General features: G+C 38.0%; 1 protein-coding gene across 14 annotated transcripts in view; it reads right to left on the bottom strand.

The window, feature by feature from the left end:
- The window catches only part of NRG1 (neuregulin 1), a 1085273-nt gene that overhangs the window by 16001 nt on the left and 1056928 nt on the right, over positions 1-12344 (bottom strand). For 4 of the 14 annotated variants that reach the window (XM_073902434.1, XM_073902432.1, XM_073902429.1 and 1 more), the window contains 2 exons: positions 7602-7660; positions 931-954 (listed from right to left, as the gene is read on the bottom strand). In XM_073902434.1, coding sequence (XP_073758535.1) covers positions 931-954; positions 7602-7660 — 83 coding nt within the window. Of the gene's footprint in view, positions 1-930; positions 955-4129; positions 7661-8275; positions 8344-12344 lie in introns of those variants that run through there. The other 10 variants (XM_073902433.1, XM_073902437.1, XM_025885968.2 and 7 more) reach the window with 5 other exon arrangements.

The raw sequence follows: 12344 nt of genomic DNA, 5'->3' as shown, positions 1-12344 counted from the left end.
AGATCAGCTATTCTGTTAATCAGGACTTTGCTTTGTTGACCCACAGCCGCGTTCCAGCACTGCAGGCGGTGCTCAGGGAGCCCAGGCACCTGCATTGTGGAGCCTCTGGGATGACCGAATGGCTTCCCTCTCCTCCCAAAACTGGCCCTGGCTCCCAATGATTTAGGACAAAGGCCTTCAAAGGGAGTATGCCCCAAATTCATATGCTCATAAGAGATATTATCCTATGTTTACAGTGTGAACATTTCTATTTGATTACTTATCTGGATGATCTAAGTGACTCAAGGTTAATTCCATTAGTGCTAGAATTTCCACCTAAAATAGCACTGGGCGTATTTCTTTCTGTTTTCTATTTCCTTGCTCCAAAGATAATGAAGTTGACTAGAGGAGCGCTTGAATATCCCCAGAAAAATCACAGTCGGCACATACAATATTGTGTGGCATTGTAAGGCCTTTCCATGTTACTATATCAAGTAGGTGATTTTTTACATTGTATGTCACATTCTCATCAGCCTAAGATGTGGGGTGTTTTTAAGCTGATGCACTTAGAGCTTCTTTTGTTCTCTCAGGCCTGGCTTGGTTCCTCCCAGAGCCTTATGCACCTCTCCAACTTACCCCGCTCTGAAATAACAGCATGGTCAGATCCAGTCAGAGGATTAAGGAACGTGGGATGTATGTGACTTTGCAGCAGGCTGAGGTGATTTTTAAACTCTAAGTGAAGTATGGAAATCTAGAAACTGCTGCACTCAGGGACATTTCAGTAAACGAATCATAGATTGGAAGCAGAGAAACCATTGTTATAGCTGTATGATCCCTTCTGAAGGAAAAGGAAATTAGTTAGGAACTGGAAGGTAAGAGTAGGAAGGGAAAAGATTTCAGCTCATAGGTTCTAAATTCTGCAGGCTAAAAGGAATGATGATTGGTCCATACCCATAAATTCAATCCCAAGATGCTCTGCCAATGCAGAAAGTTGACAAAAAAAAGAAAGAAAGGGAAAAAAGTTTCAGAAAAGAGCAATACACTGCACTCCAAAACACATTACACATGACTATTAACAGCTCTCCGTGCGTGCACATTGAACAGGACAAATGGCGGGTGGTTAAGGAAGCAGTGCTCAGGTATGCCTCCGCTAGTCCCACAGGGAACTTCTCTTTTTTAAGAGGTGTGCAAATAACCAGCACACCCTGTCTTTATTAACCCTTAAAAGACCTTACTGAGGGAGAAGTTGTACTGCTGAACTATACTCTATGCTACTTCATCATCTAGGAACAGAGATACCGTATTTACAATAATAATAAAAAAAAAGGCATTCGGTATTATCTCATTCCTCTCTTGAAAGGGCAGAAGCAAAGTCCCAGGGAGGTCGGGATTTTGTTTTTAACCCAAAGGCACACAGTGGCAGAGCCAGGAGTAGAAGCCAAGAGTATAGCAATTTGGCCTGAAATTTTTATTGCATTGGATTTACATTTTTTGTAGCCTGTGGATAGTCATGCTCTAACATTTCTTGTTGTTTGGTTATTTTTTAAAACAAAAACCTATCTCCTTTTCTGCTCCTAACCTTCCACTCTCTCCACCACTTACATAATGTTTCATTCACAGAAAGCAATAAATGCTTCTGCTCAAAAAGCCAGAGAGGGAATTGGGGTACAGAGCCTGCTTCTAGAGTTTTTTCAAATAGCTCCTGTGTGGCATCGGACACATCTCAATGCCTCACTTTTCCAAACAGTTAAAAAAAAAGGGGGGGGGCTGCTGGTCCTCAGTTAATGTCAATGTATGACTCCCTCAAATAACAGTCAATTCGATGGGCACTCCACAGTGCCAAGCTCCGCCACCCACATGAGAGCACAGGGCTCAGAGGCGCTGCAGGGCTGCCCGGGCAGGGGGCTCAAAGATGTGAGCTCATCACAGCCCACGGTCCTGGCAGATGCGTCCATGGAGGCTCCAGAATGACAGGACTAGCAGAACTTGCACAGGCTCCAGTGAAGAAATGGGGAACATGGGCCAATTAAAAATAAAACCCCAAAACCTCCAGAAATGACACTTTCCATTCTCGAAGCAAAAAACTTGTGAATCGAATTTCATTGGGTGGGACACTTTTGGATTCCTTACTTGCCCGTGTGTGGTGGAGAGGCCTGTGGGAAGGAAGGGTGGAATGAAAACGGAGATTCAGGGGTCTACAGTTCTTCCCTTGATCCCTGACTGCAGAGATACCAGGGCGGTCCAAAAATAGGACACAGCACCTCTTGAGTTTGAAAACATGCAGTTGAGGGGTAGTTCTCCTACAAAAACATCAGTTTGGGCATGGACAAAGCGCCTCAAGTAGACAGCAGAAAATCAGATGCTAAGTGTGCTGGCTGGCTTGTCCCGGTTCCAGGTCCCGTCTCTGCCATTGACCTGTTCAGTGACTTTGGACCAGTTAATTTCTCACGGACAAAATGCTTAGGATCCTAACACATGCGTTACAGGGAGACCCTGTGCAATAAAGGAGCCATGAACTATGGCAGCCAACAGCAAAAGGGTTAAGAGCTCGGAGAGCAGACCTATCTGGAGATCTATCTCGGGCCACTTAATTCCATGTAGGTTTACTTTTAACTAACTCATGGCCAGGAAAACTCGGAAAGCTCCTGGGGTGTACCCAAGAATTTAGACTTTAAACACTTTCCACCTCTTAAGGAAATGAAACTTCCAGATTAAAAAAGAAATCAAAGAGTACATCGAGTAACAATAATAATGAGAAGCATGATGTATAATAGTTCAGTTTGCCCTGGGTCAAGGGTACTCAGGCAAATAACCTAAACTTTCCATAAATCAAAAGCCAGGGGATTTAGGATTAAATCGGTTGCACAATGCTCACAGCAAAATCACAATTTATTCAAATCCAAGTGAACTTCACTTGTGTCTGTGCAACACTCAATTTGACAATTTGCTCCCTTTATATAAACTTTGGAACGTCAAGTACAAGAATTCATTTTCCAAGGAAGTGATAATAAATTTCCTTACACATTTCCTTGAAGATGTGACTCAGTTTTTCTCCCTAGAATCCCTTTCATCTTATTATGCCTTTTCCTCCTACCGGTCAGTAATAATTTAAGGGTTAAAATCAAGAGATTATCTACAGAAACTCTTTCCAGAGAATCATTATTCCATGCCTACATGAACACTGCTAATGATCTATATTAGTTGCGTAGAAAGCTTGGTTAAGTCTTCAATAAAATTAGTAGCATGCCCATGCATACATATTACTGCATTTACAGTTTTATAGGTAAGTCTGTGAGCCTAACTATAATTTCATTTCATGGGAAGTCATTCATATCAGGCAGCTCCAATTTCAAATAATTCAAAGGGAAATTGGTACTTAAAATTGGAATCTCTTCTGGCCATAAGCCCTAACAAGGAAACAAGCAGAGGAAACATGCATCAGTCATTCTCAACCTGGAGCAAAGACTGCTCTAATTTATTTTTACTATTGGTGGCTACATTTCTTTCACTGTGAGTCAAGAAAAGCAGAATACACAAATAATTTTCATTTTATGAAAAGGTTATGACTTTCTATCTGTTCTATTTAATCTAATGTTGGCTTAGGCTCGTTATGTATCATACGCTTCCTATTGAACTTCTGTTCTAGCCACTACATTTTTCAAATTAAATTAATAATTCAAAAACACAAAGGTTACTGTAAACAATTTAGTTTCCTTTTCTACATGTGATTTCCTCCTGTGCAGTAAGCAATATAAAAAATTAATTTAAACCTGAGAGTCTTCAGAAACTATTAAATATTGACTCACTAATCCTTCGCTTTAGGATTTTATAATTGTTTGAAGAAAATTGATTAACCTGTAGGTTAATTTAAATTTTCAATCGCATCAGAGAAAAGAAAAATAAGACAACTTTCTTTTACCAAAATTTATCTGTACATGCATTTTGTAGTTTCTGTTAAAACTTGAAGACATTCAGGATTTTACTCTTTAATAGCTTGGGCCTCCTTATGCAAATAATATCACAGACATATGTAGAGTCCTGACTCACTGCAGCCCTGAGACTTCTCAGGGAGGTCTGTCAATGCCAGTGCTAAATGGGACCAAATTAGTGTCTGACTTTTAGTTTTTGACTTACCTTTACAAATGTAGGTACTTTTTTTTTTCACATATACAAATCCGTATTGCCACTGAGCCTTTTGAAATGTAATAGGAGACTTTCTCTTCGCCCCCAAGTTTCCATGTGCACATGAGCTCACTCACCAACACACACACAATAAAGTCTCACTAACACTCAGCTGGGCTTTATGACAATTTGTCATGGATTGTGCCTTTATTCTACTGTCAGCAAGATACACATGTTGGATAAATAATTGAATAGCATCAGTGGTTTTTTAAAGCATTTAGAAATCAACACAAGTAATTTATGCACTAGGAACGTCTGATTCAAGACTACGTTTAAGGATATCTATTGGGTTTACTCATTCTAAGAATATGCTTAAAAGTTCTAAAATTGTGGTCTTTAAGAATATTCTATAAGTTGGGCTATTTGATAACTACTTCCTATTATATATTAGTTTCTATATGACATACTTGTTCCATATTGCCTCTAATCATTGAAGCTGTGAGTGCTTTTTTCCTGTCCATCAAATCTACAAATCAGGTATGAATTGTCTGTATAGTTCCCCCCACCACAAACATACCCCACAATGATGAATACAGTCCTTTAAAGTAGGAATTCTGTGTCAAGATAGGTCAAATTTGAAGCTGACTAACCTTGACAACATTTTCCTAGAAAGTATTCCAAATACGTTTAATTTCAAAGCAAATGGCTGCCTTCAAGAAAGCCCTATAAAATATACATTTGTTCTTTTCTTTCATACTTTAAATCTGTTTTTATAAATCAATAAATGACCACAGGATACTCTGATCAGAAAAACTGCATCAAATCCTAATAACGTAAGTTATGCATTAATAAGCATTTTAAGAATTGTACATTCTTTTAGAATGTCATTCTTCAATTGAAAATGTAGTTTGGTAAGTTGAAAAAATGTTTCTTTCCGAACCTGGGGAATAGTTTTTCCTTGAAAATTTATGTATGTGTTTCAGATGGTATGAACACAATTAAGTTTTAATCATTACCACCGTGGCGACATTTTTTATTCCTCGCGCAGACGACATTGCTACTTGAACATAAAGTTCTTAAAGCAGCAAAATTTATTTTCCTGCCTTCTCTATAGGGATTTGCAGGAATGAACACTGAGAACTTAAGACATAGAGGTCAGAAAATTAACTCTGGGCAAGACAACTTTGGAAAGCAGTTTCTGAATGGCAGCTCTTGTGTTTCCAGATCTGAGGCGGCATCGATGCCGGGCCATTTACAGCTTCTGTTCATAACTGTGCTTCCTATCAATCTTTGTTACATCAGGGTAAATAGGAATGCTGCTGTCCTGGATGTCTTCCAAAAGTGCCATCGAAAGCTTACTGAAAAATTTATTTAAGGAATCACACTCTGATTAAATACACAAAAGCTATTTTGAAATGGTATCTTAGGAAAAAGAAAATGGTCTAAAATAGAAGTTGAAGACATTTTCTCTGGTTACCACTGTCAGCTCTAAACTGCACCATTATTTGGGGGAAATAGCTTCATTTCTTTAAATGCTTTTCTCTAGACAGGGTCCTAACATTGCTTCCAGTGCACAAAGAAACTCTACATAACACCAAAAATTTAAGTATAATATAAACGTTCAGAATTTTCACGAAATTCTAAAATATAATGCTATCATATTTATAAAGGCATATGATTTGCTAAATCTGTGGTATTTGAATACAAACCGATTTCTAAAAGGAATGGCTTAACTATACTGAGTAAAATTCTATCACTTCTATTTTTACTTTGCATCTTATCTACCTTTAAAAAGATTAATCTATGGCTATGGGGAGAAAAATTCTGTCCACTAAATGTATATTATTTAAAGACTTGTGGATAAAGGGAAGACTGTGTTTGAAAATTTAGCAAATGCCAATTTACTAATTTTTTCCAACAGAAAATGGCCTATGACATCTATGTAAATACACAAAAAGCACCACCTCTCTAAATAAACGAATAAATGAGTATTATGCATGTGATCTCCCCGTAATGCATATGAAATTAATTTTTCCATGAAATTTATTCTTCCATGAGTGTTAACAGGAGGAACAGAATCTTATTCTTTGCATGCATGCAAGTAAAGGTAAATCTGATTCTTTTAGGGTCCCCAAGTGACTGGCTCACATCACCGTTTCTTGTGTTACGTGCATTTACACCGATAAGCTATGTGAAATATTTTTCAGGCTGAGCAACTGACAATCCAAATTAGGGGCCGATAAATCCAGCCCACTGCCTGCTTTTGTAAATACAATTTTATTATTTTTTTTATTATGTTCAGTTAGCCACTGTTTTTGATATAGTGTTCAATGATTCATTAGTTGCGTAAATAAACTTTTAATAGTGCACATCTATGCTCATCAGTTCATGCGTTGTCTATGGCGGCTTTTGAGTTGGCAGAATTAGTGCTTTGTGCCGGTGATGTTATCACCTGCAAACCCTGAAGGCTTTACTATCTGATCTTTCACAGGAAAAAAAAAAATCTGTCGACCTCTGATCTCAGTCGATAACTATATGGAATCCACCTTAAACATAATGCTTTGAAAGCTCCAGAATTAAAAGCAATAGCCCAGTTTGTAACAGCAGGACAAATTATATAATTTAGTTATCCATGCAAATTATATACGTATGAACTGGGTCGCTTAGGAATGATGTTCAAAACTTCACAAAGTCACAGAGATCCATCAAAATTTCCCAGTTCTGCATTTAAAAGTATCTATCTAGAGGTAAACTACTATATTTCAAAGTAAGTAATAAATATCTTAAAAAAACCTATTTGTCCCTAAAATTATCATTGAAACTAGCATAAAGGAATGCTAATATAAATAAATGATTGTTTAAACTAGTCCTGAATCACTTGTTTCCTAAGCAACATAAGGAGAAGCCAGGATATCTCATTTGCTGTGAAATGTTTGTTTGTAATTTTCCTAGTCAGTGCATTTTTAAATACCTAAATGCAAACTGTTAATGAAGAGAAACATCTGAACTCTTTTGAGTATGTTTATTTGTTATAAATAACACATTCTGAGCCAAAATTAACTTACCATCATTTCAAGTGCATATTGATTACAACTTAGCAGCATCCTTTCCAGGATGTTGCCATTTTTTATAAAGAAGATGGACTGTTTAGCGGAATGATTTTATTTTATCAATAAAAGTGAGACTTTTAAATGCCTTTATTATAATTGCACTGTGTGATATTGACTATCATTTTGTATCACATTATTCAGTACCAATTTCAGAAGCATCCGGAGCCTCACACACCTATTAGTATCTCAGAGCCAACTAGTCACGAACAGAGGAAGTAATACAATCGCTTTTTGTTAATGTTCTCATGCGACAGGCAGAGGCAGTCAATGTTAGACCTGGTGAAACGCATCTAGCTCTAGGTGAGATCTGGGGGGAGATGCAGCAACAAGAAAGCGGCACCGACTGAGCATGCTCCTACTCAGGCAGAGACAGAAAGGGAGTGGACGTACTGTAGAAGCTGGCCATTACGTAGTTTTGGCAGCGATCACCAGTAAACTCATTTGGGCACCTGAGAGAAGAAACAAAAAACAATGGTAGAAAAAACAGAGAAAAAGAGAAGAGGTGAATATATGCTAGAAAGAAGCTCCTTCAGTGTCATTTGACTGAACTTGGTGAGTTCACCCTCAGGAACTGAGTCTTTGTCCTAACCATGGTTTCCAGACTCTGGCATTTCCCCCAAAGGATTCAAAATTTGGACAAAGTGTGGTCCTAGCATCTACATGACGGAAAGATGGCAGCATCTTAATGGGCAGCTTTCTTCCAAAGGGACTCACCTACAATGAAGTCGGAGGTATTCTTCGAGTCTGTTTTCCATTTGAGAGCTTTGGTCAAAGGTGTTAGAAGGAAATTTTTTTTTTTTTTTTTTTTTTGGTTGGCCTGCTTGCCATGGTTGCCAGCCTCACTGGCCATCTCGGCCGGCCCTTCTCATTTACCGCGATGATCTTTGGGGCCCAGGCTGGCAGACAGTGAAACAAGCTCACACTGAATGAGTTTACACCCCGAGTGCTTAAACCATTGTTAGGACAAAAGGAATCAGTTACAACTGAACTGTAAAAGCACCAAGTGGTAGTAATTGTTGCTGTAGTTTGGGGGAGAAAGCAAATTTCAGATTATTTTAACATACTTTCTTGGTTTTGGACTTTCATGGGCACATTCTCAGTACATCTTGCTCCAGTGAATCCAGGTTGGCACCTAGAGGGCAAAAATGTGATAAGCAATAGAACACTATAGACACTGAATTTTCAGACTGGCAATTTTCCTCCTATGGAATATGGAGATTCCTACAATGACCTGGTGACTGAACAACATAAAGAAAAGGAAAAGAACACATTTAGAAAACCGAGTTCCACGACAACTGCGGGGCATGTATTTTTGTTGTGGTTTGCTTCAGTCTTCCTAAGAACAGTTGACTTAAATTTAACTCAAGGGAGGCTGAAAAGTTGAATAGGGCTGGCAAGGCCTGGGCCACTAAGTCACCTTCCCTTATTTGCCGCTGGGCACTGACTCCGACCTTGTTAAAACGCTGGTTTTGATAAGGACTTAACACGGTTCCATCCATGATCTTTTATTATTTAAATGAACCTGAGCCTTTCCGTCCTCAATACGCTCAATTCTGTACATTCATAGCTACTTTTATGTTAGTTCAATCATCGAACTACCATAGAAGTCAAGCGCTTACATACTCTAGCAATTACTGACAAGAACAACTATATTCCCAATTTTTTTAAAGGTATTACAGATTAGGTCTCATTTTTAATACTGCACGACAGAAAAAAAGCAGATTATTTATTAGCACACATTTCACTTCACCCATGGATCCCAAATCAAAGGCAGATACGTTTTTAAAAATTTAAAGGGCTACTCTTCTATAGTTGTACTTAATAGATGTCATTTTGCATCTAAGGTAAAACTATCTTTCAATGGTATAAACTTTTCATTTTACTCACATACGTTCACCCATATCGTTCATAAGGTCATGCAATGGGGATGCGCCTAACTTTGGAAGTCCTTTCTAACTGCTCTTTTTGTTGCTGTTATACCAGTAACAAAAGCGTTTCATATTGGATTCATTGTACCCAATAACATACTCTACGAAAGAGGGCCATCAAAAGGTTCTAGGAAGGAAATAAACTTATAGATGCTCAACACCCGTAGCCGTGATTACTATTAATAGTTTAGCTATACCATAATGATCATGCAAAATACCTAATAAAATGTAGCAGTGACATCACATACCTCGTGATTTATACATGACCCTGTCTTCTCAGAGTAAATAAGAATAAACACTATTTTTTTGGCATCAAAGAAATGTGAATACAACTATTCATTTTTACAAATGTAAGGGTGATATTTTTCTCATTCCCCTTAAAACCATATTCAATGCCAAAAAAGTATTACCAAGTGATTTGGTATATCTAATTTTCCTATTTCATGAAGAATGGCATGTAAGATAAAATACTAGCACTTCTTGAGTTTTAGTCCCGTGAGTTCTTGTGCAAACATAAAGTGTAATTATGATCATTAGCATATTATCAATAAACTTAACAACAAGCATCTTGTATTGGTATAGCTCTTTTCAACGCTTCAAAACACTTTTATATAATTCAACTGGTTATTTTTGGTTAGAATATGTTTGCAGCAGTGAATAGAGGAAGATCTACCCAGAGAAATCCATAAATAAGAATGGTAGTCTGTGAGGTTGGGCCATTTTTCATAAAGATGTCATTACACATGCTTTAATAAGAATGTCTTCACAGATATATGAGGAAAATACATGGAAACCTGTTTTCCATAGAATTTATTTCACATAATGACTTCTGAAATACACAGGGTCTTTGTTTATTTGTTTCTGAACCAGGACTACAAATCCACATTGGCATACCCTACAATTAAGCAGGTAATCCAGAATTAAGGATATATTCTATAATGACCATTTCATCTTACCTGTTTGCATTCTTGATAAAAATTAGAATTCTCATATTGATCACACAATAATCCACTTGTTCCATGCAATGAACATGGTATAAGGCGCGCGAACACTTGTGTATGGCAGGGAGCAGGGGAGGTAGGGGAGAACCATTTGAGGTAAGAAGTGCACTGATTTAAGGATCAGGAAATTAACATATAGCTGAAGAATCATGAGTCCCTTGAGAGAAGGAATGCATTTATTAGAAAATTGTCATTTATGCATCTTGGGTGTCAATGTTGAGTGAGAAGGCACAGGACAACTGGGTGAAGTGGATCAAAACTCTTGCCCAATCAATTTTCTAATTAGTATGAACTTCTAAAATGATGTTTCCTAGGAAACTGACATTATGGCATGGTGGTTTATCTCCATCATAAGATGATATAGACTATTTGGTACAGTAACACCAGATCTGCTGAAGGTGTGCCAATCTTTTTTGGAGCTATCAGTTATATCTGAACCCAAAATACCCTTATGCTAATGTTTACCTTCACTCAGATAAATTTTCTTAGGGTAAAGCCTAAAATTATTATTCAAAGTGTGGTTCATGGACCAATAGCATCAGCATCTCCTGGGATCTTTTTTTTTTTAATTAAATGTTTTATTTATTTATTCATGAGAGTCAGAGAGAGAGAGAGAGGCAGAGGAAGAGGGAGAAGCAGGCTTCCCGCGGAGCAGGGAGCCCCATGCGGGGCTCGATCCCAGGACCCTGGGATCATGACCTGAGCCGAAGGCAGACGCCCAACCATCTGAGCCACCCAGGCGCCCCTCTCCTGGGATCTTATTTGTAGAAATGCAGAATCTTGGGCCCCCACTTCATAACTACTGAATAAGAATCTGTATTTTAACAAGATCCCTAAGAGATTTGTATGTACATTAAAGTGCAAGGTGTTGGGACGCCGACCTTGGAAAATGGAGACTAAGTCCCTCTATCCTGTCCCCACAGTTATCTTGCTGCTTGGATGTGGGCAGTCCATTTGACTTTGACTTCATCAGGCCTCAGTGATAAGATGAAGGGACTTAACTAAGTGATTTATCAAAGGCTCCTTTCACCGCAAAGGTTCTGGGAATCAATGCTCATCCTAACACATGGAGTCACTGTATGAAAACTGACTAGCATTTCTTCTGAATGTGTTACCGGTTGGGGAGGGGTCAAGGACTTTGAAAAAACATTTTTAATAGGATGGATTTTTAAGACCATCATGAAGGGAAAACGAATTGCAAATACCTATTCCTAAAGCAATTCGAGCAGGTAGCAATAGTCATTACATAACTTTTGTGAACATCTAGAGTTGTCACCAAATCAAATGGAAGGAAGCAGAGACTGAGAAAGTTTTTATGTAAGCAAACTGCAGAATGCACTGATTGTATACAGAAAGCATATGCAAATGGAAATTCATCTGATCTGTAAGCTCTGACTAACTTCTATGGAATTACTTCTGAAAGACAAGGAGACTGGCTTCTGACGTATTTCTAAATTAGCATTCTACATTAAGCATCCAATCTATCACTTTCTTTGGAGATAAGAGTATGGTAAACTTAATCTGATTTTGAACAATATGCTTTGGCAAGAGTCTGGGAAAATTCCAAGAATTTTATTTCTTAGAAAAATCTGTATGAATAATAATCAAGCCTCTATTATAGCCTCAAATGTCTCTGTCTCTGAAACCATTTGTTTCATTGATCAGAGTAGATGAAAATTAGTATTATTTTTTGTTTTAGTATTTGCTCTTAACATGATAAATAATTTTTGTTCTGCATTTGTGCTTAATGAAAGTTCACAGTTTGTCTGAACTTAAAAGTATCACCTCTTCCAACCAACCCTTCCCTGACCTCCATCTCCCCATCACTGGCTCCCACAGCCTGGCTGACGATTCTCTCTTGGGCTCTCGCACTGCACCCTGTCCCCATCTCTTTCACTGCCCTTGCCTGTCTGGGTTGGGACAGTGACCATATTTTGATCATTCTATATCTCTAATTTTAACTCAGTATCTGCCTTGTCAAAAGCTCTCACAAAATGTTTGTAAACCGAGCCTAAGAGTGTCAGAATGCAGTGTCCAATAAAGAACTGTATCAAAGAGACTTTCATATAGTCAATTATTTTGCCAAGTACAGTTCAATATTGAATGTCTGGCTTTTATTCTTATAGTTTATGACAGATGACTCTCCTCTATTGACTCCTAAATATTTTTTTTTTCCAACAGCAGCTTCCAATGCCCCCCTCACA

This window comes from Callorhinus ursinus, unplaced genomic scaffold, assembly GCF_003265705.2.
Source record: "Callorhinus ursinus isolate GAN/ISIS: 27379988/994484 unplaced genomic scaffold, GSC_fseal_2.0 scaffold17, whole genome shotgun sequence".
NCBI classification, from domain to species: Eukaryota; Metazoa; Chordata; class Mammalia; order Carnivora; family Otariidae; genus Callorhinus; species Callorhinus ursinus.
This window is presented reverse-complemented; position numbering and strand designations above follow the sequence as displayed.